This window comes from Sorghum bicolor, chromosome 1 (genome assembly GCF_000003195.3).
Source record: "Sorghum bicolor cultivar BTx623 chromosome 1, Sorghum_bicolor_NCBIv3, whole genome shotgun sequence".
NCBI lineage: Eukaryota > Viridiplantae > Streptophyta > Magnoliopsida > Poales > Poaceae > Sorghum > Sorghum bicolor.
In genome coordinates, this window is record NC_012870.2 from 13,748,037 (window position 1) to 13,772,005 (window position 23,969).

General features: G+C 41.0%; 2 protein-coding genes across 2 annotated transcripts; both read right to left on the reverse strand.

Annotated features, from left to right (window-relative positions):
* Positions 7,555-8,949, reverse strand: LOC8062502 (B3 domain-containing protein Os03g0620400). The gene is made up of 2 exons (XM_021457416.1): positions 8,328-8,949; positions 7,555-7,984 (listed from the first exon to the last, which is right to left on the reverse strand). Exons 1-2 carry the CDS (start codon positions 8,865-8,867, stop codon positions 7,745-7,747), a joined length of 780 nt encoding a protein of 259 aa, XP_021313091.1. The 5' UTR covers positions 8,868-8,949; the 3' UTR covers positions 7,555-7,744.
* Positions 19,923-20,914, reverse strand: LOC8062503 (thionin). The gene is made up of 3 exons (XM_002466766.2): positions 20,596-20,914; positions 20,324-20,395; positions 19,923-20,209 (listed from the first exon to the last, which is right to left on the reverse strand). Exons 1-3 carry the CDS (start codon positions 20,843-20,845, stop codon positions 20,109-20,111), a joined length of 423 nt encoding a protein of 140 aa, XP_002466811.1. The 5' UTR covers positions 20,846-20,914; the 3' UTR covers positions 19,923-20,108.

Sequence of the window (23,969 nt, forward strand, 5' to 3'; positions counted from 1 at the left end):
CTTGTTTAGTTCACCCAAACACCAAAACTTTTCTAGATTTCTCGTCACATCAAATCTTGCGGTATATACATGGAGCATTAAATATAGATGAAAATAAAAACTAATTACACAGTTTGTTTGTAAATCGTGAGATGGATTTTTTAAGTCCAGCTACTCCATGATCGGATAAGTTTGTCAAATAAAAACCAAAGTTCTATAGTGTCAAAATCCAAAAACTTTTTAAATTTAAACAAGGCCCGGTTCCAAAAGCCCTTCTTACTACTACTCTAGGTTTTAGCACTAGTTTCCAACTTCAACTGACAAACTGATATGCCAGACAGAAACCTGAAGCAGTACTGATATGCATCAAAATAAAGATTACTACAGCACAGACGACAAAAAGGAGATTTTAATAATTACTGGCAGAGAAATACTGAAAATGCATTTTTCAACAGAATATCTTTATTGTGCCTTGCATTTTCTAAAGAATGGCATGAATTGAGGAGCAGCACGTATTCCCCCGGCCCCATCTATCGTGGCTGCTGGTGTTGCTGCCCAGCGCCGACCTGTTTAGTTCCAAAAAATTTTGCAAAATAAAAATAGTATCACTTTCATTATATTGGCAAATATTATCTAATCATATACTAACTAGATTCAAAAGATTCATCTCGTCAATTCCGATCAAACTGTGCAATTAGTTTTTATTTTTGTCTATATTTAATACTTCATGCATGAATTTAAAGATTTGATGTGACGAGGAATCTGAAAAATTTTATAAAATTTTTTGGAACTAAACAAGTCCGAGTCCATCCTTGTGCTGCTGCACTGTGTGGCTCCTGCGCTGCTAACTGCTGTGCTGTGCTGTGCAAGTGTGCAGTGCCCCCTGCCCACTGCCTCCAAAAGAGTTTATACGCGTGTAGGATTTCCTTGCTTGAGAGCAGAATCTGTCAACTATTCATATTATGTTTTTTTTCTCACAATAAATTAGTCAATAATATTTTCTATCATAGCTAATTAGCCAAACGAATAAGACGACAAAATTGACGGCTTGGAGGTGCGAATCCATGCCTGTCTCTAGTGATCAGAATTGTAGAACCTGTTACATCATTTCTAAGGTTATGTTTAGTTGGAGGCGGTAAACTTTACCACCTATCATATTAAATATTTAGATACATGCATAAAATATTAAATATAAATTATTTATTAAACTAAAAATATAGTTAGAGAATAATTTGCGAGACGATTTTTTAAGCTTAATTAGTCTATGATTGAACACTAATTATCAAATAAAATAAAAATATTGCAGTACCTGTTAAACTTTAATACTCCAAACACCTCCTAAGGTTGTCTCCGACAAGAGTTTCCAACACAATATCTACTGTAGCATACTATAATGGAGCTACTACAATGGAGCTGAGAGAAGTCTGCAGAGCATGTTTGAGACTACTCCATTCTAGTTTTTGCAACTCCACTACACGAACTCTACCATGGGCAGCTTTACCGTAGAGTTTGTGGAGTACTCCTTATGTCCTAAATTAAGTGTTATTTTCGGTTTTCGTGTCACAAGGTTAACTCAATTTTATAAAAAATACGTGCAATATTTATATCTCCAAATAATAATTTTGTTAAAAAAACTAGATTTAAAGTTTTTTTCAACGATACTAATTATGTAACATAAATATTAATATTTTTAATATATATTTAGTTAAAGTTATTTCTCGAGAAGCGAGAACGATAGTTATTTTGTGACAGAGAGAGTAGATGGTACAATTTGGTATACAGCCTAGCTCTAGGAACGAGTTGTTCCATGCAAAGATCTATTTATATATTGATGTTTGTTGTATGTTTTAGTGTCTCCGGGTATATATATGTAAGTGAATATTTACAAAATAAAATCTAATGTACTCCCTCTATCTCAAATTATAAGTCATTTCAAGAATTTTGAAAAGTCAAAGCATCTCACGTTTGACTAAATTTATACGATAAGATAATAATATTTATAATATCAACTAAGTATCATTATATTCTTTATTAATTATATTTTCATAATACATCTATTTGATATCATAAACTTTTATAATTCTTTCTATTATTTTGGTCAAATTTGAGATGGTTTGACTCTTTAAAATTTTTAAAATGAGTTATAATTTATAACTAGCAAAAATGCCCGTGCGTTGCAACGGGAGAAAAAAAGTTATCAAGTGGACTACTACATTATTTGGTTAAATCTAGTTATAACCAAACTCAATAGCAAACCAATTCCATCTAGAACCAGTCTAAACGTAGTTCGAATCGAACCTAGCAACAAAGAGTTGGCGGACAGAATTTTTTGGTAAACTAAAATTTTGACAATTATATATTGGAGAAAGATTAGATATAGATATAAATATAGATTAGGAATCTAGAGTTTCGGTTCAGACCTAATAAGTTTTGGAACCAAACTCTATATCCCGCTAGACAAAAGCTATTCTAACTTGTCTAAGTATAGGCTCTATATATAAATATAAATCTGGATGAAAGAAACTCCCCATTGTTCGGTAGTTAAAGAGAGATGGATCAAACAAATGGATGGTTGAAAAAAAAGTCTAAAACTTTACCTCTTTATTATTAGATATAAATATAGATTTAATGCTCTATAAGATTTGATATGATAAGAAATCTTAAAAAGTTTTGACTTTTAAACAAACTAAACAGGCCGTGGCTTTAATGGATCACCGCCTCTTAAAAAGTTTTGACTTTTAAACAAACTAAACAAGGCCGTGGCTTTAATGGATCACCGCCTCGGTCCTCATGTTGAAGGCCACCTGCGCAACGTGGGGGACCGTGTGTGTGTCTCCGTCAGGTTGGAAGGGACGTGTTAGGGAGAGACTTGTTGCTGGTCAGAAAGACACGCTACGAAACGGAAAAGATGACAACGTGATCGCGGACAGGATTGTGGCGGACAGAAAAAAGAAAGGCAGACTGAAATTTTCTCTCTTTACAGATAGGTATAGATTTGGGATGAAGGAAGTATCCTATAGAAATCCGGTTGGAGTTGAGAAGCCTTTTGCAGCCACGATGATATCTGCTCGGATGCCGCGAGTCAACTTTGTTTTCGTTCTTCGGCGCAGGCCTGTTCATGTAAAGGAAATATTTTTTAGTAATAAGGGAAACAAAAGAAACGACAGGTGTATAGTCAAGATATATAGAAAATGCTGATTTTGTTTCCAAACCTCTACACCTCAAAAAAACTCCAAAGTAATCATCTACCTGATGATTCCAAAAATGTATATTATTTAGTCATAAAGACTACCAAATATAGACTTACAAAAAAAACTCTAAAGTAATCATCCACCTAGTGATACCAAAAATTGTATACTATCTAGTATGAAGATAAAGATTACTAAATACACTTGCAGTTGGGTGGTGATACAAAAACGAATACTATCATATCACAAAAGACTACCAAATATGCTCATGCTAGTACACCCCCGTTGCAGAGTCTGCACGTAAGAGAATCATCTGCACATGCGAAATAGAGATCGAATCGAAAACGTTTGGCCGAAACTGAACCGAGGACGTCCCTGGCGCGCCGTGGTCGCTTGTAAATATGAAATCAACTGCCATCCATGTCCGTGATGAGCACCGTGGTGAGGAGATATCCTTTATTCATGCCCGTCTTTTTTGGTTGGCACGTTTGTAAACCTTTTAGCATAGGGTAACGTATGTTAGATTGCACCTTAGATACAACACGAGAAATATTAATACAAAATTTACGAACTTACGGGAATTAATAGATGCAAAAAAAGTACAAAAATCAACCAGTACATTGAAATCACCGGACATTGCATGGGTCTCATTTAGAGATGAAAACAATATATAGATATTTTCCGATCGTATTCTAGATCAATCTATAGAGGGGTTCAAATTTGTCCGTATCCGAGTCTGGATATTCAACATTCAATACCGTATTCATATCTGAATACTCAAATCGCATATTTATAATATTAATATCCAATTGTATTATATTCGACATGGCTGACACTATCCGTATTCGAATCCGAATTCGACCAGAAATATAAAAACAAATGTAATATCAGTGATATCCGTTCATATCCAATCTGTTTTCCTCCGTATATAGTCCCATTTATATTCCACGACATTTACGTAACCGAACATACTATTCATGTGGGACCTACTTTTTTTTACACATTGCCTTTGCCCTCAGCAATGATCTGCCAAAGCAAAAGCGGGACACGCAAAGATGGTCTCGAGAAGGATGGGTCGTGTCCTTCACGCACACGGGCGGAGGGCCGGGGAGTCCAACAGATACATGGCAAAGTGATTGGTAATTAATGAGTAGCAAGGTGCGTAATCATACATCAACTCTAGGTGAGAGAATAGAACTCCAAAACTAGAGTAGTATGAGGTGCTTCTGAAAAACTAAAGTACCTACTGAGGTGCTTTAGAAAAAAAATATAGAGGTCAACCTGACAGTGGGCTGAGATCCAAACCAAACCCACACCAATCCAAAACATATATATGTGAAAGTCAAATCCAAATCAAATTAGACTATGACTTCAATCATCCACACTAAACCATACCACTTATGCGCTAGACCCATTAAAATATATTTCCATCCCACCATTTCACCGGCACCTCATGCTATTGTTTATATTTAGCCATAAACAAAAGCAAAAAAATAAATAGATAGAATAAAAAATCATTGTAAACTGTATTATTTACAGCCAAACCAGTTCAGTTCACTTTAATAGGGCCCAAACCAAACTGGTCCAACAGCCTTTTCAGCTGTTTCAATCCAAACAAATACAGCCTAAAAGTAAAACCAAACCAAAAAACCCGGTTTTAACCAAAACCATTATCAGGTTTAGAGGTGAAGGTGTTTAAAATTGGAGTCGAGCAGTCTCAAACTGCTCCTTCGTTTTCTAGTTCGTTTTTGTTGGAGCCGAAGCTATTTTGCTCATTACTACGGTCTGCTAGAATGTTAAACAATGTTGTACAGTAGTTTGGGAGTTGAAGGATCTGAAAGCCGCACCAAACGACACCTTAGTATCAGTAAGATTGTAACAAAGCATGTTCAGTGCATGAACAAATTAAGGTTCGTCCTCTTCTTATTTCGCAGCAAAGGCAAACACGATGTAGCAGCAGGAAGTTGTGCCAAGCCCAGCATCCTATTATTATCATCCTAATGCACGACCGAACCCCAGGTAGAAACAAAACTAACAATGTTAGACATGGCGAATGATGTAGACCGTCATTGTAAGCATCTTGATGTCGTCCTTGGTCAGCTGGAAGAGGCAGATATCGTTGAGTTTGAGGCGGTTGTCGTGGACAAAGCCACGCCAACCTTGAATAAGCTTGTGTTCATGCATCTTGACCTTCCATGCCACGCTCTTCCCGTTCCTCACGAGCGTCACGGTGTGTTCCCCGTGTGGAAGGTACTTGATGTTATATTGTTTGCCGAAGTACTGTTTCTCATATATACATACATGCATACATATATACAATGTAACCTTCGACATCAAGCATACTATGTCGACTAGTCCGTATGGAGCTACCGATGCCTTGAGCATATGTCCCTCCGTTGGGTATACAGTATACTCCACTGGCTAATCTTACTGTTTCTATATTCAGTAAGGTTTTTGTGCTATTAAACATGATTAGCTGTTTCTATATTGAGTAAGGTTTTTGTGCTACTAAACATGATTAGTATATTCATCATAGTTGCCACTGGTAGTTCACATATGCACATGTTTGTTGTTACGAATTTACTACTATATTTTGGATCAAATTAAACATAAAAATGCCTAAATTTCTAAAGTTATGTGCATATGATATGTTGGAATAGTGGTTGTATTGAGAAGAAGGGCTAAAGCCCAAATATGTACAAGACCCTTATAACAAACATGAAAAATATAAGAACACACATATCTAACAACCCCTCCCTCTCAAACTCATGGGGTCACAAAGACTGAGTTTGGACAAAAAGAAACAGCTTTCATGAAAAAAATCTGCCAACTAAAGCACCGAGAGCAAAAAACACAAAGCAAAGCTCAATAACATCATCTTGTAACATGTGCCCAAGCTTGTATAAGAGGCATTACACCAATATGTGCAGTAAGCTCATGTTTGATTGGGTCATGCAATGCTAAGAGCACCAGTGCTATCAGACAAAAGAGATGTCACCACGGAAACACAAATACCAAGATCCTCAAGTAACCATCATAGCCAAGTAACCTCTATAGTAGCAAGAGTCGTAGCTCGCAAGTCAGCCTCTAAGCTAGAATGAGAAATATATAGTTGTTTGCTTCTTAGTCTTCCAAGCAATAAGAACCACCAAAAACACACAACAGACAGATAGAGAGCGATGATTGGAGGAGTCACTAGCCTAAGTAGCATCAGAATATGCTTGGAGCTGAAAAGAGTTGGAACATAGAAAGAACATACGATGAGAAATGGTCCCACGAAGATAACCCAAGACATGAGTGAGATGACTATAGTGGAGCTGAGTCAGAGTAGAGATCGACAAACTAACTCACAATGTGCACAACATATGAAATGTTAGGATGAGTCACACCCAAATAGAGAAAACACAACAATGTGATGATATATACCAAGTAGGATTAGTAAGAGGTTCACCATCGGTGGGGTGAAGATGAAGATTAAGCTCCATGGATGTATCGGCACTGGTGATCAGTGAGAGAGGAATGATCAAGAAGGTCGTGAATGTACTTTTCTTGGGACAGATAAAGACCATCCACATGCCAGAACTGATAACCACCATCGGACTATCACTACCGGTTGCTTTGGACCTAGTAGTGATATAGTATCATTGTCAGTTCATGGTTTCATCCGACGGCGATAAGTGAACTATCACTGGTAGTTCATGGCTTCAACAGGTAGTGATAGGCATACAACCTCTCACTGCTGGTTGAAGCCACGAAACGACAATGATAGGTCCACCTAACACTGCCAGTTCGTGGCTTGAACCGCTAGTGATAGGCTGCTTTGTACAAAAAAATTCATAACATTGTTAATAGGATGAAGATAAATTTTATATCGAAATTTTAGAGTTTACAGAGATATACAACTTTGTAGTTGACTTTTTTTGTTGAGGTGGTTTACAAGTCCAAATATTGTAACAAACCTGAAATCTCGGAAGAGACCTAAAAATCAAAATATAACAGTATATGGGCGGCTTTTGGCACCATTCAGCTACGTTGTCGAAATTTGATTGCTGAATTTGCCGAGCTACATTGAACTGCTCCCAGCCCAAAACAAGTTTCCACACTTCTTGAACGTATGGGCAGTGGAGGACAAGTGAGGTCCTGTCTCCATCGGTCCACTGCACATAGCACAATTAACTTGGTGTGGCCACAATAGAAAATATGATTCTAGGGTTATATAACACATGAATTAGTGTCTATAAAATTTCGTATTTTTCTTTTGTCCACCGCTGAAAGTATCTAAAACTCAAGGATTCAAAATCCAAAATTGCAGGATTCAAAATTTCACGAATTTTAGTTGCGGCAGTTAAACCTATTAGCAGTTAAACCAGAAATCTCAGAAGAGACATACAGATCCAAATATATAACAATATTGTCACAAAGGATGTTCAGTGCATCAACAAATTAAGGTTCGTCCTTTTCTAATTTCACAGCAAAGGCAACACGAAGCATTGCAGCATGAAGTTCTGAAAAAAAAAACAGCATTCTATTATTTATCCTAATGCCACGATCGAACCAGCTGGTAGAATCTAACAATGTTAGACATGGCGAATGATGTAGACCGTCATTGTAAGCATCTTGATGTCGTCCTTGGTCAGCTGGAAGAGGCAGATATCGTCGAGTTTGAGGCGGTTGTCGCGGGCAAAGCCACGCCAGCCTTGAATGAGCTTTTGTGCATGCATCGTCACCTTCCATGACACGCTCTTCCCGTTCCTCACGAGCGTCACGGTGTGCTCCCCGTGTGGAAGGTACTTGCTGCTGTATTCCTTGCCGAAGTACTGTTTCATTCAATCATGCATACATACATCATACACACGTACAATTTGTTACTCCCTTCATCCCAAATTATAAGTCATTCTAAGAATCTTTGGAGTCAAAGTATCTCAAATTTGACTAAATTTATATAATAAAATAATAACTATTATGACACGTATCATTAGATTCTTCCTTAATTATATTTTTATAATATACTCACTTTATGTTATAAATTTTAGTATTTCTCTCTATAATTTTGGTCAAATTTGAAAATGTTTCTCTCCAAGATTCTTGAAATGACTTATAATTTGGAATGGAGAGAGTAATAAATAGCCACAGGGGGAAAAGGGTTTTTGAGCTGCTTACTAAGATGCAGGTGCTGGTGACAGCGACACTACTCTTGTTCATCACTGCCACGTAAATGGGAACTTGAGACTGAATGCTGCCAACTATATCTTCAACTTTGTTCCTCTGCTCATCAGTCAAATGAGCATGAGCTGACAGAATGTAAAGACCTGCTTCAGAAGGTCCACCGGAATCGCCAGACTCATCATCAGTCCAATGACCTTTGGAATTAGAAGGTCCCTGATGGGCTGGTTCCTCCTTAACACGCGCTATCGGCGTCACCTCCGCCTCTGCTTTGCCATCATTTGGGTGCACAATCTTAAGATCATTTGCCTTTGACCTCATTGTTCTGCCTCTATTGGAGCTTGTTCCCCCTGCTGGACTAGGACTGTTTCCATTTTTTTCATCATGTAATAATGTACCAACCTTTGACTGATGAATCAGATGAACCATCAGAGTGAACCATACGCCAGCAGTCTTCAATGGCTGAAAGATGCAGATGTCACCTTCCTGCACATGGTTGTCTTGCACAAAGTGTGACCAAGGCACCCCGCTTAACATGTGGGAACTTCTATCTTTTCTGACGTTAAGCCTGGGATGCCACTTCTTGCTCTTGCCTGGCCGCTGAAGCGTCACGACTTGATTTTTGTATGGGAAGTGCGCTGCTGCATAAGCGTGGGGAATTACCTAATTCCAGATGGGAATGGGATGGATCAGCAAATTTGACTCGAATATAGACTGCAAGAGGTTCATAATCTGACAGTGAGAGCTGACTTAAACAGGCTGAGTATTTGAAGGATTGGATTAGATCAATTTAATTGACAAAAGAGAAGACCGCAGCTTACAAGAGTAGGGCGTCGTGGTTTGACATTGCCGGGCTTTATTAGTGCCACAAATACAGTAGTTTCAGGCTGGATTTGCTTGATAAGTCCATCTACTTGCTCCTCTTGTTCATCAGATAGAATACTCGTACATGATAAGACATAATCAGGTGCAGCATTTGTCTTAGGGTCGTCATCAAAACCTGACATTCATATTCAGCAGTGCCCTCAGGTCATGTACATAACTGATAATTACTAAAAGCCGCTAGGGAAAAAACAAACAAACAGATAAAAGACCTTTTAGATAAATCAAACCAAAGCTCATTGCACACAGGCACATTTAACAAAAGAAATTATCTTCATGCATGTATAAGGTAGCCAACAATTATGTATAACATAATAACCTGATTCCTCGGACGAAGAGGCTGAGTCTGTGGTAATCCTTGCAGCTTTTCTACGTTGACTTGCACAATCCCCTTGACAGTTAGAGACTCTTTTACGAACTCTGGATAATTTTTTGGTACGGTCATGGGCGCTATCTGAAACATCAACATAATCCTTGTCTCGTTCTTGGATGTTACTAGAACTGATTCTGATCCCATTACACGGAAAGACTTTCTCACAACCATCAGGATCGATTATCAGAACCTTAAAACGGGCCTTCTCAATGTGCTGGAACAGCAACGAGTCATTCTGGTCTATGGGATGGGCATCAACAAATGCTTTCCATCCACACTGGGGAAGCATCTTGTTCATGTACTTGATGCCCTTGACAGCATAAACACTACCGTCAGGGGATTCGATGTCCATGCTCTCTGAGATCTCTCCTCCAAATTGGTTCATGAACCTGACAGGCATTGTCTGCACCAAGAACAGTGAAATAAATATAATGCCTGGTTTATATATCTTTATACAGAGCAATCCAAGCAACAGAGAGCAACCAATGTCTAATTTTTGCAATTCACTGATGAACAGTAAGTTTGAAATTCAGGAATGTAATTGATTTCGCTCGCTCAATTAATCACAAGGCATGATTCTAGAATCTTTCAGTTTTGTATAGCACACAGACTCAGTTAAGTTTTTGGAAAGGGTAGGCAACTATATACTACTTCGAAGATTGAAATCTATCTCCAAAGGAAACATGGTAGATAACGAAAATGTATCAGGGTTCAGGGCACAAAGATATATAAATTTATGAAAGGCTCACCATGCTGTGTCTATAATTAGCAGACATTGGCATGAGGAAACACTTCATCTTTCCATGCAAATGATCCTTGTACATTTTGCAACAAGCACAAGATTTCTTCACCTGGGGGCCTTGTCCAGCCATGTTCTGCAATTTGCAGGATATATGTCAGATAGAAATTGGACTCAACAAATGAACAAATATTCAGTAACTTGGCGACACCACATTCATGTTAGAATAGGAGAGAAGATTGCCCGATATAGTGCCTTAACTTAGGACAGATGCTTTACGACACAACAAGGGCGGAGCCGAGAAAGAAAAATAAAAGATGACAACATGAATGTTCAGCATAAACATGTATTACAGTTTAGAACTACTACTATATATATGAGATTTTTTTTGGCAATGCTATCTTTCTTATGCAAATCCTGCGTCTCTCCCTCTTCTTCACCAAGTCGGCCTCCGGCGGCCTTAGAAGGAGCTCAGAGGAGGGTGGCGGAGACGGCCGGGCCAGATCAAGGTTGGGGCACCTAAGTCCGGAGCTCGCAGTAGAAAGAGAAGGGGAGAGAGGAAGGAGGCCACCACGGCCACGCTAGGGCTTCACTGGAGCTCCGACAAAACCCTAGCATGGCCGTGGCGGGGACGAGGAGGAAGATGAATAGCTAACAATTAAACCGAGTGTTCTGCCCTCCCCACAAACACCCAAACGTACAGTAGACAGACTTTTTTTTTACCCTGCTTTTCACCGAAGAACGGATAGGAATCTGCAGAAGATGTCATGATTTGCTTTCCTGGCAACTAGCAGTCCACAACAGATAAGCACCGAATTTTAACATTTGATGAACAAATTATATATCCCCGCAACACGAGGAAATGAAATGTCAAATGAATGGTGCAGAGCAATACGTACCTAAGTATCAACCAAGCTCTGCAAACATTCCTCACACAGGCCAGGCCTGGATCGCAGCTTCACAGTTGCACTTCTGTCTATATTCTGTGGCCAAAAGTCGAAAGCGTTTGATGAACTCCCTCGATCGAGTGCGTTCTATGAGTGAATTATTAAGGGCGCCAGCACCATGAGGGCTGGTGATTGATTCACCCAATTAATGTGGGAGACGTTAGGGGGAACTGAAGACCGGAAATTACGTACGGTAAATATGGGAAAAAATGTCTACTACCAGCTGTGCAGCAACATCGAGTAGCAGTGAACACAAGAAAAAAAAATGGAACTAATAACAAGGGGGACAGCTAGGCTACGGAAGAAACAGAGAGCACGAAACTCTGAGAACCAAAGGACAGGAGAGCTTACATTGATTTGCCGCAGAAACGTTTTGTACGGGAGAGGAGAACAGGATGCAATGACCTTGCGCCTCTTCGGAGACAGAGGCGGAAGAATGGAAGACGCCAAGAGCTTTTTTTTTTGTTGGATGATATAGATGAGACTTATTACTACCAGTTACCAAAGCCGGGCACGTCTGCAATTACTATATCAGCTGAACAGCCACTGGCCGTATGCCAGCCGTATGACACAAAATACTGTACTGTTTATATACACAGTGAAAAAACACATCAACAGTCGCCGGCAGAATGCCAGCCGAACGGGACCCATTTAAAGTGATTGTCGTTTGACCAAGTTTTTGGTGAACAAGTTTCTAGTAAATAAATGGTATTCACATTTGTGGTTTCAAATCAATTTATAATAAAAATACAATTCATAATTATATAATGGTACTTCCTCATATCTGAATAAATAGACTCCTAGAGTTGTCTTTAAAATAAAATTTTTAAACTTTAACCAAATTTTTTGAAAAAAATAACTTACGGTACCAAATTAGTATCATTAGATTTAACATAGAATATATTTTCATAAGGTGCATATTTTATGATATAGATGTTGTTACTCTTTTCTATGAAATTAGTTAAACTTTAAAAAGATTTTTTTTTTTTGAAGGAACTGGAGGGGCCTTGGCCCCTACAAAGATTTTATTAAAGATTAACAAAGATTACAGACAATATGATATAATGCAGTGTAGTGTTTCGAAAAATGTTATTCATGCAATTTGGTATATGTTGAGTTCCTAGCCACGAACTTGCATCAAATTTTGTGCAACATGACGAGCCACTTCCTAGGGGCCACATTTGACTTCAAATAATCACATATGGAGACAGTGACGGAGCTCGTCAATTTTCTACGTCTAGGGCCAATATGAAACCATGTATACTACGAGTCCACCACATCGGATCAAAATAGCTCACAATTAAATACATAAGTTTAGCTGTTATTCAATTGTATGCTTAAATCCACAACATAATTTCTTTTATCTCAGATGATGGTTTGGCTTAGGAACAGGAGTGACAAAATTTTAATGTATTATCCTTTTTATTGTGCAACTCTAAAAATCGATATTTTATTGATGGAATTTTTAGAGAGAGGAGAAGCCAAGAATTGGTTCTGAGAACCGGAATTTACAACACGCCCGATAAAAGTGACCGTACGAGTAGTCCATACTCATGCACTTGTGGCTGACGGCTTGGTGCCCTGCCCACAGTCCCACACGTAGACGTGCTTTGTGGCCAATGCACGGCGCGTCTCCAACGGTCAAGTGGACATCTTCTAGCGACTAGTGACTAGCGACAGCCAACATGGGCTGAGACCCCGAGTTGCCGGCCAATATAGTTGTTGCCTAGTGGGTTGACGAGCGGCAGGTAGAACGCTGTAGTGGGGATTTGCGGCGCGGCATGAGACGCGAAGTGGGGGTCACAGCGATGCCCGCGAAGTTAGAACTCGGATTTTTCTCTCCTCTCTCTGTGTTTGGGCCTGATGATTTAATTCCAATACTTAAAATTACTTTAAACTAAGCCAGAAATTTACATATGGTATAAGAGGTATTTTGGGCCACACCTAGGGCCATGGCCCCTGTTGTTGTAAGGTCCAAATGGCTAGAGGAGGGGGGGTGAATAGCCTATTTAAAAATTCTACAAACTTCAACTAGACAAGTTGATTAGTAAAACAAAAGGCGAAGTTATTCTAGCACTAGCACAACTAAGCTATGCAAGCCACCTACACAAGTCTAGCAAGAAAGCTAAACACTAGTTACAACAAGAAAGCACAACTAGAAGCTTGCTACACTTCTAAACAAGAAAGCTAAGCTAAACAAGCTACACAACTAGCAAGGTATATACAAAGATAAAGGAGAGGGGAGTGATTGTTATACCGACGTTGTAGAGTAGAAATATATCCAATCAATCACTCACAATCACAAGAGAATCCTCGGTAAGAGATGACACAAGATTTTTTACCGAGGTTCACTTGCTTCCCGGCAAGCTACTCCTCGTTGTGGTGATACACCCACTTGATGGATCACGAGCTAATTGGCAATCCAAAGCCAAACCCTCAGCGGGTGCCGCACATCCACTCACAAGATGGGGATCCTCCAAGCCACGAGCAATCCACTAGAGTAGCCAATTGCGATCTCCCGCGGGGAAGGCTCAAGAACCCCTCACAAATCACTTGGTGAGGCTCGAAACAATCTCCAATCACGAGCTCAACACCACCGCTGCTCCAAGCCGTCTAGGGCGTCGGAAAACACCCAAGAGTAACAAGAAATCCGCAGCAAACTCAAGAATCAAGTGCCACTAAATGCAACTCTCAAAGCAATGCACTTGAATCTCACTCAATCTCACTAGGATGAGCAATCAAGCAAGGAGATGAGTGGAGGGAGTGTTCTCTAGCTCAATGTATGTCTCAAGTAATCAAATGTGCAAGAGCTAACCTCCCAAAGCCGGCCACCAACTATTTATAAGCCCCTCAAAGAAACTAGCCGTTGGCCACTTTCACTAGGCTGAAAACGGGGGCACCGGACGCTACTAAGTGAGCACCGGACGCTCGACTCCCTGCGTCCGGTGCACTGGAGTTGGCCACGTGTCGAACTTGAATCTCGTGCGTCAGTTTCTAACGGCTACCTGCAACACACCGGACGCTCTGCAAGTCCACACCGGACGGTCCGGTGCACACCGGACTCATGCGCAGAGAGTTTGTCAAACTCGCGACCTCACCGGGCGCTGGGCACCGGACGGTCCGGTGCTCACCGGACTCGTGCGCAGAGAGGGTTGCAAAAACCCCTCACACCGGACGCTTACCACCGGACGCTCTCAGAGTGCGTCCGGTGCTTAACCCTAGCAGGGTCAAGCACACCGGACGCTGAGGCCAGCGTCCGGTGCCTCCGCACTTCAGCGTCCGGTGAGTGTTTCTCAGAGAGAAAACACTCCCGCGACTTCTCCAAATTTCCCACGGGCGCAATAGAAAATAAACACTTATTTTTCTCAAAAGCGCCGAATCCCGCCTCGCAAGCTCGGCGGGAGGGAGAGAGGAACCCACACCCCTCTCAACCCTAGGAACTCCACCTCCTTTGTAAAAGTGCTAACACCAACAAGTGTCCACCACCAAAGTGCATGTGTGTTAGCTTTTCACAAACATTTTCACCAAAGGAGTTAAGTTAGCACTTTACTAGATCCTAATGCATATGCTCAAGATGTAGACCTAGTAGCACTTGATTCGAGAGATGACCGTAATTTCCCCTCTTGATAGTCGGTTATCTATCCTAAACCCGGTCAATCACTTCTCTACTCATCTTAGACCGACAAAAGTAAAACCCTATGTTTATACCTTTGCCTTGATAACTTTGCTCCTCGTCTATCATCATGATCTCCACATCATGCTTCATTTCTTTGTAATCATGTGGCCACCTTTTCATGCCACCATGCACCTTCATCACATGTGTTGCTATGCCTAACTCAAATCACTTAAACACAAGGCATTAGCAACTTGGTGTCATTAATTACCAAAACCAAACTTGGGCTTTCAGTTGTCCTAGGCTTATATCTGCCCCTGTGTGGAGATATCTGGGTTTTAGGCATCCGATGTCACAACTCGTTCGAAACCTTTTCAATTTTTTTACCACAGCCTACATATGGATAGCATGACATCTCGACAAGATTTTTGATTTTCGGACTTCATATAAATTTTATATAATTTAAAAAACACCTTTTCAGTAAGTCGCTCGTATGCAAAGAAGATGCGCAAACATTGATGCAAGTTCTTGGATAGGGACTCAACATACACCAAATTTCATGAATAACATTTTTTAAAACACTATATTATATTATTCCATGTACCTAAAGTTCAAATTTGAAATATTCAAAAAAATTAATGAAACAAAATAAATTAAGAAAATATAAATTAGTCCAAACTTTAAAATTAAGTTTCAAATAATGTATTTTACCCAAAAAAGAACTAGTCTAAAAAGACAAAAAAACTACCGACGACCTTACTTGTAGCCTTTGACAAAGAATTTTTTAAAAAAACTAAAAAACATTTGCCGAGGGCCCTGTGTGTCTGGCCCTCGGCAAAGAGCCCAACCCTATATGCCAATCGTGCAGGCCAAAAAAAAGCCACAAACAACTTATTCCTTCGACCCCCGCGCCCAGCCACCGCTCGCCGCGCCCAGCCGCCCGCGTGCACCTAGCTCCCCCGCCGCCGCTCGCCGCACCTGCAACAATCGATGCACCTGCAACAAGCAATGGGCAACACACATCTCTCTCTCTCCCTCTCTCTCTCTCTCTCTGCTTGTTTCCCTTCTTTAGATCCAGCGGCTGCAGCTCGCTCTTCTCCCTGTCCAACACCAGCACGAGCCGCGACAATGCCGACAGCGCCACCGCCCTGACGGCACCGGTGCCAGCACCACCGGCCGCGCGTCTCTCCATCCGAGCGACAAGATCTACCGGTGACGGCCCCCTAACCCGCTCGTGGGACGAGATGTGCCAACGACGACTCCCTAGTCCCTACCATGGTCATTCCTAAGCCTGCACCTGACGCCAGAACCCACACCTGATGCATGGCGACTCCCGATCCACCCCTGCCCTAGGATTCGTGGATCCAGAGGAGGACAACACCAACGCCATGGGTTTTGACTTCTTCTCCCAGCTGGATTGCATGCCTCCACCTTCCATTGTTGCAAGTATATACATCTAACCTTCAAGCCGAACAACCTGTTTAGCCCATTCTGGAACAGCACGAATCATTCATGTGGAGATGGTCAATTTTGTTACTGTTGTTCAATGCTTGATGATAGGTGACATGTAGTATATACAGGGATGTTTGGTTGCTAACCATAATCTACCACAACTAATTTTAGGTAAGTGTGGCAAGTCACAAAAAGTGTGGCTAGCAAATTGGTTGCCACACTTTGCCATACCTAAAGAAATCTTGCCACACGTTTTAACTCTATGACATGTGGAGCCCAAAAGAATCATGTCTAAACTTAGTTGTCAACCAAACACTTGCCAACTTGGTCAAACTTGCCTAAGGTAAAGTGTGGCTAGCAACCAAATAGCCCCTACATCTGCACTAGTATCAGGTCATGAATGTGCTCATAGCTTATAATATATTCAATGATTTACATGTATTTTGAACAATTTACTGTCATGAGGTTTTGTTTCTTGACTGGCCAACATAACTTCAGTGAATTTTGTTGATGAGCTGATATGCTGCTAGCTTGCTGCTTCCATGAATTTTGCTTCTAGCAATAATATGCCATGAATTTTGTTTCTAGCAATATACAGAGAGCGGAGCTGAGAGCATTTGCTTGTGCACCAGTCTTGTCTCTACTTGAAACCAGCACCATGCCTTCATCCCAAAATTCAAAAACTTTTCAAGATGACGTCACATCAAATCTTGTGGCACATGCATGAAGCACTAAATATAGACAAAAATAAAAACTAATTGCATAGTTTGTCTGTAATTTACGAGACGAATCTTTTGAGCCTAGTTAGTCTATAGTTAGACAATAATTGTCAAATACAAACGAAAGTGCTACAGTGTCAAAATCCAAAATCTTTTCACAACGAAACAAGGCCTTAGTCTAAACTAGCAAAAATGCCCGTGTGTTGCTACTGGAAAACATAGTTTATTGACTTGTCACTTATACGACTTTTGACTAAAGTGAAATGTAGGGACACACACTTTGCACTCATGTCTTCAAGTTCCTTTACAACTACAACCAGAACCATTCCAAAAACCACTCACCCGCTGACACTCTGGGTCAGAGGGTAGTTCTAAAGATGGCAATATTCTTGTCAAAAAAAAAGATGGCAATAGGAACCCAATCTCCGATTCTCTGTGGGGAATTCCCCTATTAGGGGATGAAAATAGGAAGATTTTAGCCTCCACGGGGAAGAAAACGGGTAGATATAATTCCCCGTCGGATCTGGCGGAGACGGGGATGGTTCTGTGTCCTCCGTACCCGTTCGATTCCCCGCATCACCGTCCCACTAAAGAATACAAGCTGTGGCAGACCAGAAATTAGTCCAAGTTGGCCCATATTAGCCCATCAGCGTGTAGAGTATATATTGAAATTCTTAACCCTAATTTACAGTATCCTCTCCCACATCCGCCGTCGTGTGAGCCTTGTGCCTAGTGCGGCAGCACCTCCTACCAATGCCCAGCTCACTGCTCACGCAGGCTCGCTTCAGGCTTCCCAATCCCGCATCCAACCTCGCCCCTATCCCCGGTCATCATCGCCATCGCCAAGCACGCCACGAAGAGGACATGCGCCCGTTGTTTGTCGTGACAGCTGTAGTAATGCTCGATCTTGGCCAGGGAAACTGCACTGGCTTTCTCTACTCTCTCTCTCTCTCTCCTCAGTCTAGAGACAAATTCTCTCTGCTCTCTCTTCGCTCGGCCTGCACTCTCCAGGAAGGCAACGTCAAGGTGCTAAACAATCAATAATTTTGTCACTTGTGATTTCTAAGATCCGCATTAGATTTTGGCCACCTACGGAGGTGTGAGTTGGATTGTTGGAATCCGTCTGTAAACTTTAATCTTGTTTGGTGTTGTTGCAAGATGAGTTTGTTAGTATTTTGTACACTTTTGGATTGTCGATTTGAACAGTTCTTTTATCCTATAGTGGGGATAGGGATCTCCGTCGGGTATGTAATCTCTGCGGGGAACGGAGGTGGGGAGAAAATGTCCCCCGCGAGTCTTAACGGGGATGGGGACGGGGACGGGGAAAGATTTCTAGGTGCAAGGGCTATTTGGGGGTTTCGAGGATGTGGTTTTCCGCTGGAATTTTGGGATTTGATAGTGCTCTGTGGTCGGTTATGTCAATCGCATCACCGTTTGGCGCGATTCTGGGATCCTCGTTGTGGATGCGGTCATTTGTCGGTTGTCGCGATTCTGAGATCTTGCGCGCCCAGATTGAGGAGGAGAGGTAGTCTGATTTGGATTTCTATTCTATCTGGGGTATGAGACGCGAGCGAGTCGAAGTCGGTTGATCTAGGGGAGAGGCCAGACGAAAATTAGTCACGAAAATTTTGGCTGAAATTTTGCCTCTTTAGGTATAGGTATAGGTATAGGTATAGGTATAGGTATAGATATAGATATGCTTGCTGCTTATTGACTTTTAGTTACTACGGAATTTTCCATGGTATATAAAAATTGGGCTCAAGCTTTGGCAGGAATCAGCTGAGATGGGAATCAGCAGTTTCGTGTGTTCTTTTGGCTACAATACAACTGTTAATTTGACTTGTTAGTGAACAATTTAATTTGGCTAGTTTAAACGTGTCGTACCTGCTCATCACACACATGCTGTAGTAAAGGGACTTTCACTAGTAACTATTCATTGTTACAACCAAGTAACTATTCCTTGTTACAACCAAGTAACTATTCCTTCTTATTTTCACTAGTAAGTGCAGATGAAGTTGTTTCCGAGATAAACATACTTTAACCAATTTACCAGTTTCTAGATAGTTTAACTGTAGTCTTTATACCACTGGTATATTATTGAACAATCTTAGTTGGCAGCATGTGCCAGAACTGTTTATTTAATTTTGTGAACAATAATATATTACAATTTGAAAGTCCAGTGTTTGTCTCCTTTGCACACCAAGACATACCATTTTCTTATTAAAAATGTAGAGGTGTTGTGCCCAAGTGGCAATGCAAATGCTACTTGTGAATTCAGTTGCTCTAGCTAGTAGTATATCTATGCACATCTTCTTTTATGATTTATGTGGTCAGATTTAATATTATATATATATGGTTAGATTGAATTTGAAATTTTATATATATATATGCTGTGCTAACTACTTCATTTAATTATTATAATATTATTTTTTTTGTTATAGTAGTGTCTTTGCTGAGGGCTCTTTTAAAAAAGTAAAAAAAAAAATCTTTGTCGAGGGCCTATGTAAGCCCTCGTCAATCGATAAAGAAACCGCAAATGGCGCTGGCACCGTAACGGTTGCTTTTCTTTGTCGAGGGCCGTTCTGGCCTTTGACAAAAGCTTTGTCGAGTGTCCGATAAAGGCCCTCAACAAAGACTCTCTTTGCTGACTTAAAATTCTCCGAGTGCTCTTTGCCGAGGATCGCCCTCAGCAAAGCTTTTGCCGAAGGTCCAGTAGTGGATACTTGACAGCAAACAACGTTGCTTTACTATCCAGATACATATAATTCTAGAGAGGAACGAACACGCTTTTGAGATGGTTTGTGCCATCAAGATGATCACCGTACCTTAGACCTTTTATATTTATTATTGGAATATAAGGAGAGACAAACTCACAACTGTTACATGGTACTAGTATAGGTAATACATTTATTACATGCGTGGATATATAGTAGTATGTATATATCCAGCAGTTATTAAGCGCAGGAGTTTTTCTAGAGATTTTTCGAGAAGACGAAAATGGGAAACACGAGGACAACTGGGCCCTTGCTTCAACGTGAAACTCTCTTGCATGCTTAAGAAACATTGGTGGCAGCGTCAACATGCTTGGTGCAGAAGCGGTAGCATGCTTCGCCGCAGCGGTCCACGGCATCATCCTCCTCTTCTTTCAGGGCAGCTAATTAATTAAAGAAATAAAGGTATCAATTGTCATATACCAGTTTTGAGGACAGCTTCTTTGACGACCTCTGAATGAAATGAAAAAGGCATTATTTGTCATATATATATATACCGGTTTTGATGTTGTTGCACACAGACGATGTACATCCCGACTTGCAGAATTCAAGCACAGCATCCGCTGCCTCTGCAACACAAAACAATGCATGAAAAACGGAACTATATATAGCAGTATTATTTCCCGTATTTCCTTACGGCAAATATATATATATATATATATATATATATATATATATATATATATATACATGCATGAAACAGTACAGAGAGCTACGTATATATTAGAAATTTAAAAGAATAGAATTTTGGTGATGGATTCTAATGTACCAGAGTCCGAGTAAGGGGAGTACTGGTGGTCAATGTAGTGAGGGTCTTTACATTTCCCCTGAACAATTTCGCAGCGTGCGAATCTCGCACACGTTTCCCTGGAAGCGCCTCGAAAGCGGCATGTATTGTACATATTTCTTGCAATCCTGGATGGGCAGCAGCTCTTATTAGCGTGCACTGCTTGGCCCTGCTGCTCCAGAACTAGACCCAGGATAAGCATGGTGATAACCAAGCTCTTAGTCTTATCCATGGATGATGGATCCTCCCGGCCGGCGAATGTGAGTAATGTGATGGACTGATGGTGAGTGAGTGGAGCGAAAAAAGCTTGACTGATGCTAGAAGCCTAGCTTGGATCCATTTATAGGCGAGATGGATGAGAACTACGACATAGGAGTATGTGTGGTTACAAATAAAATATATATCATCATATTATTAGTAGTAGTATGTAGGAGTAGTTGATCGATACTGTCATTTAATTTGCTCGACGCAGGTGGCAATCGCTGAGGGAGTGCAGAGATGGTGGTGTGTACGTGCCTGAACCCACTGCACTGCACGCGGGCGCCTACGGCATGCGCATGACCATGAGAATTGAAGCGCTCTCGTCGGCAGCCGACTGCTGCAGCGCAATCGTGGTGTAAACAGATCCATATCACACGTATGACTGCAGATTGATTATTTTTTACGAGACGATTGAATAATGGCAGCTAGAAACTACAGATTCTTCTCTGGTGATGTGAGGTTCTTCTAATAATGTTTAGCATTCAGCATCTGTACAATCTTTTCTCTATCAAATGTCTCTAGTGAGGATTTTTATGTGCTAGAACTGATGTATTCTTTATTACTCCGTACTACCTAAAACACTATAAGAACTCCACAATTCTGGTAGTAAATAAATTATGCAAGATCAGTCTCTATGTGTCTGGTGCATTAGTGCTGAACTCGATTAATACATAACACTAATATTATCATGGTAGACCAGCAGAGTGAATCGACGAAGGAGAGTATATAAAGCTCTAGGATAAGATATTGAGAAGATTCAGAGATAGCATTAGCCATGACAAATTAGATTTCTAAGGGCCTGCGCATGGAGTTCCCATTGATGAGGAGTGCAAAGATATGAGCAACCAGAGACCACGTAAGATAGAGGGGGCATGGGTCTCGGCACAAAATTGGATCCGTGATGGGTCATGGTTTTTTTGCAGGCAGATTTATATTTATGGATATAAGTTTGGGTTGGCAAAACCCAATAAATCTATGTAAGAGGGCTTCATACTCCACGATATTCACTTCCACAAAAGATTTCGCATGCTACTAAACCTGGATTAACGGAGGCAGGCACAGTAGGATGTCGCCTCCGTTAATCTCCGTCAGGCCTCGCTGCAGCCGTCTTTATTAATGGTTATAATGGAGGCGGTCATCATAAGATAACCGTCTCCATTAATAGTTTACTAACAGAGGCGAATGCCTTATGACACAACCGACTCCATTAATTCATTAACTGAGATGGTCATTAAGTGTTCGCCGAGAAGAGCTGCTTAAAACATCCTCCTTGGTTAATAGATTAACAAAGACGACGTTGCTACGATAACCACCTTTGTTAATAGACTATTAACAGAGGTGGCTATCCTTAGGATGCCCGTCTTTGCATCTTTTTCCTCTACATGCTCCTCTTTTATTTTGACGGGATTGGAGCTCTAGAACTCCGAAAAATCACTATTTTTTAAGGTGTTTTGGTGTAGGGACATTTCCCAGTAACAAGTTTGCAGCCTACTAACGCCGCGCACATTCCAAAGTGAGTATCCTTTTGAGTAGTGGATGGGCAGCAAACGTCGGAAGCTTGCACTTGGGTGTGCTGCTCAAGAACTAGAGCAAGGGCAGCACCATGATAGCGAAACTCTTTTTTTTTAACGTAATGGCAGGAGCTCTGCCTTTCAATTAAGAGAGGAAATAGAAGTATGATAGCGAAACTCTTAACGCCTCCATGTCCATCGCTGAGGTAAACGACAACTAGCAGAAACAGCTTTGCTTTCTATTCAGACGGTGGTGAAAATTAAGCAAGCACCATGATAGTGAGAAGCAAGCTAAGCTTGACTGTGCTAGCAGAAACCTAGCTTTCGATCCATTTATAGGCCATACGGTTGCGTGCGCTGATTTTTTTTTTGTGTCCAAATAGTAGGAGCAGTAATTAATTTATTTCGCTCCTCCTAGATGCAGTATCATCATTTGATTAATTTGATATGATCGATGCGTGGAAGGCATGCGTCAATCGCTGAGGGAGTTTCACTTTGGATAAGAACCCAAGCCATACAACTGCAGCCGGGCGTAAAGGACTCCATCATTTGGCGATGGACCGCAGATGGATGCTACTCCACCCGCTCTGCGTACAGGATTCAGTTCAGAGGGTCTTATGCCACTTTCAAAAATGACCTCATTTGGAAAGCCCGAGCAGAAAATAAGTGCAAAGTATACGCTTGGATTCTAGTGCAAGGCAAGATACTAACGGCGGATAACCTTCAGAGAAGAGGTTGGCCTCATCAGGATCGCTGCGTTCGGTGCAACGGCCCCTTAGAAACATGCTTACACCTTTCCCTTCTATGCCCGTACGCCAAGGCGGTGTGGAATCATATCCTAAACTGGGAGCACTCAATTCCACCAAGACCCTTCTAGCATCAAGTCATGGTGGGAGGAGGCTGTAACGAAAATCCCAAGGGAAGAAAGAAGGCGCTTCAACGGCTTGGTCATTTATACTTGCTGGAATCTTTGGAAGGAGAGAAATCGTAGAATTTTCAACAATGCATATGAGGCGGCGCTGCAGGTTGCTTCAAAGATTAAAGAGGACATAGCGCAAAGAGAAAGGGCTATTCAGAGAGCAGGCTAGCTTTTTTTCTGGAATTTGTTATCTTCTTCTCTGAGTGCTCTGCTTTTAAGCAGCTGTTTCCTCAAGCTGTACATAAAACTTTCTCTTTTCTAACTTAATAGAGAGGCAGAGCTCCTGCCATTCCTTTCAAAAAAAAAATCGCTGAGGGAGTGCAGAATCAAATTAAAATGGGTGCTGTGTGCGTGCCTCAACCCCTTGATCGTGCGGCACGTACACTTCCATTTTAAAACAACATGTACGCTGTGTATCTTTACTGTTTGTACTAAACTGGATTTTTTATCCCATTATTACAACATACGGGCATGCTGTTAGTAAATATAAACCAATGTCTCAACCCCTCAGAACTAGGTATGTACTGTAGGACATGAATGTAGACATAGGAGTATATTTCAAGAAAAGGAACCGAGGATTGTGGAAACCTCATTGAGAACTTGATCATATTTGTTTGCCTAAAAATGAGTTGCTTTCAAACACGCAACCATCTTCACTTTTTGTA

Coding starts and splice junctions, on each gene's coding strand:
- LOC8062502 (XM_021457416.1), bottom strand. CDS start 8,867: ATGTTAAGCGGGGTGCCTTGGTCACACTTTGTGCAAGACAACCATGTG. Junction 7,985..8,327: donor TCACCAGCACCTGCATCTTA/GTAAGCAGCTCA, acceptor TGAATGAAACAG/TACTTCGGCAAGGAATACAG.
- LOC8062503 (XM_002466766.2), bottom strand. CDS start 20,845: ATGGATAAGACTAAGAGCTTGGTTATCACCATGCTTATCCTGGGTCTA. Junction 20,396..20,595: donor CTCCCCTTACTCGGACTCTG/GTACATTAGAAT, acceptor TTTGTGTTGCAG/AGGCAGCGGATGCTGTGCTT. Junction 20,210..20,323: donor GTGCAACAACATCAAAACCG/GTATATATATAT, acceptor TTAATTAATTAG/CTGCCCTGAAAGAAGAGGAG.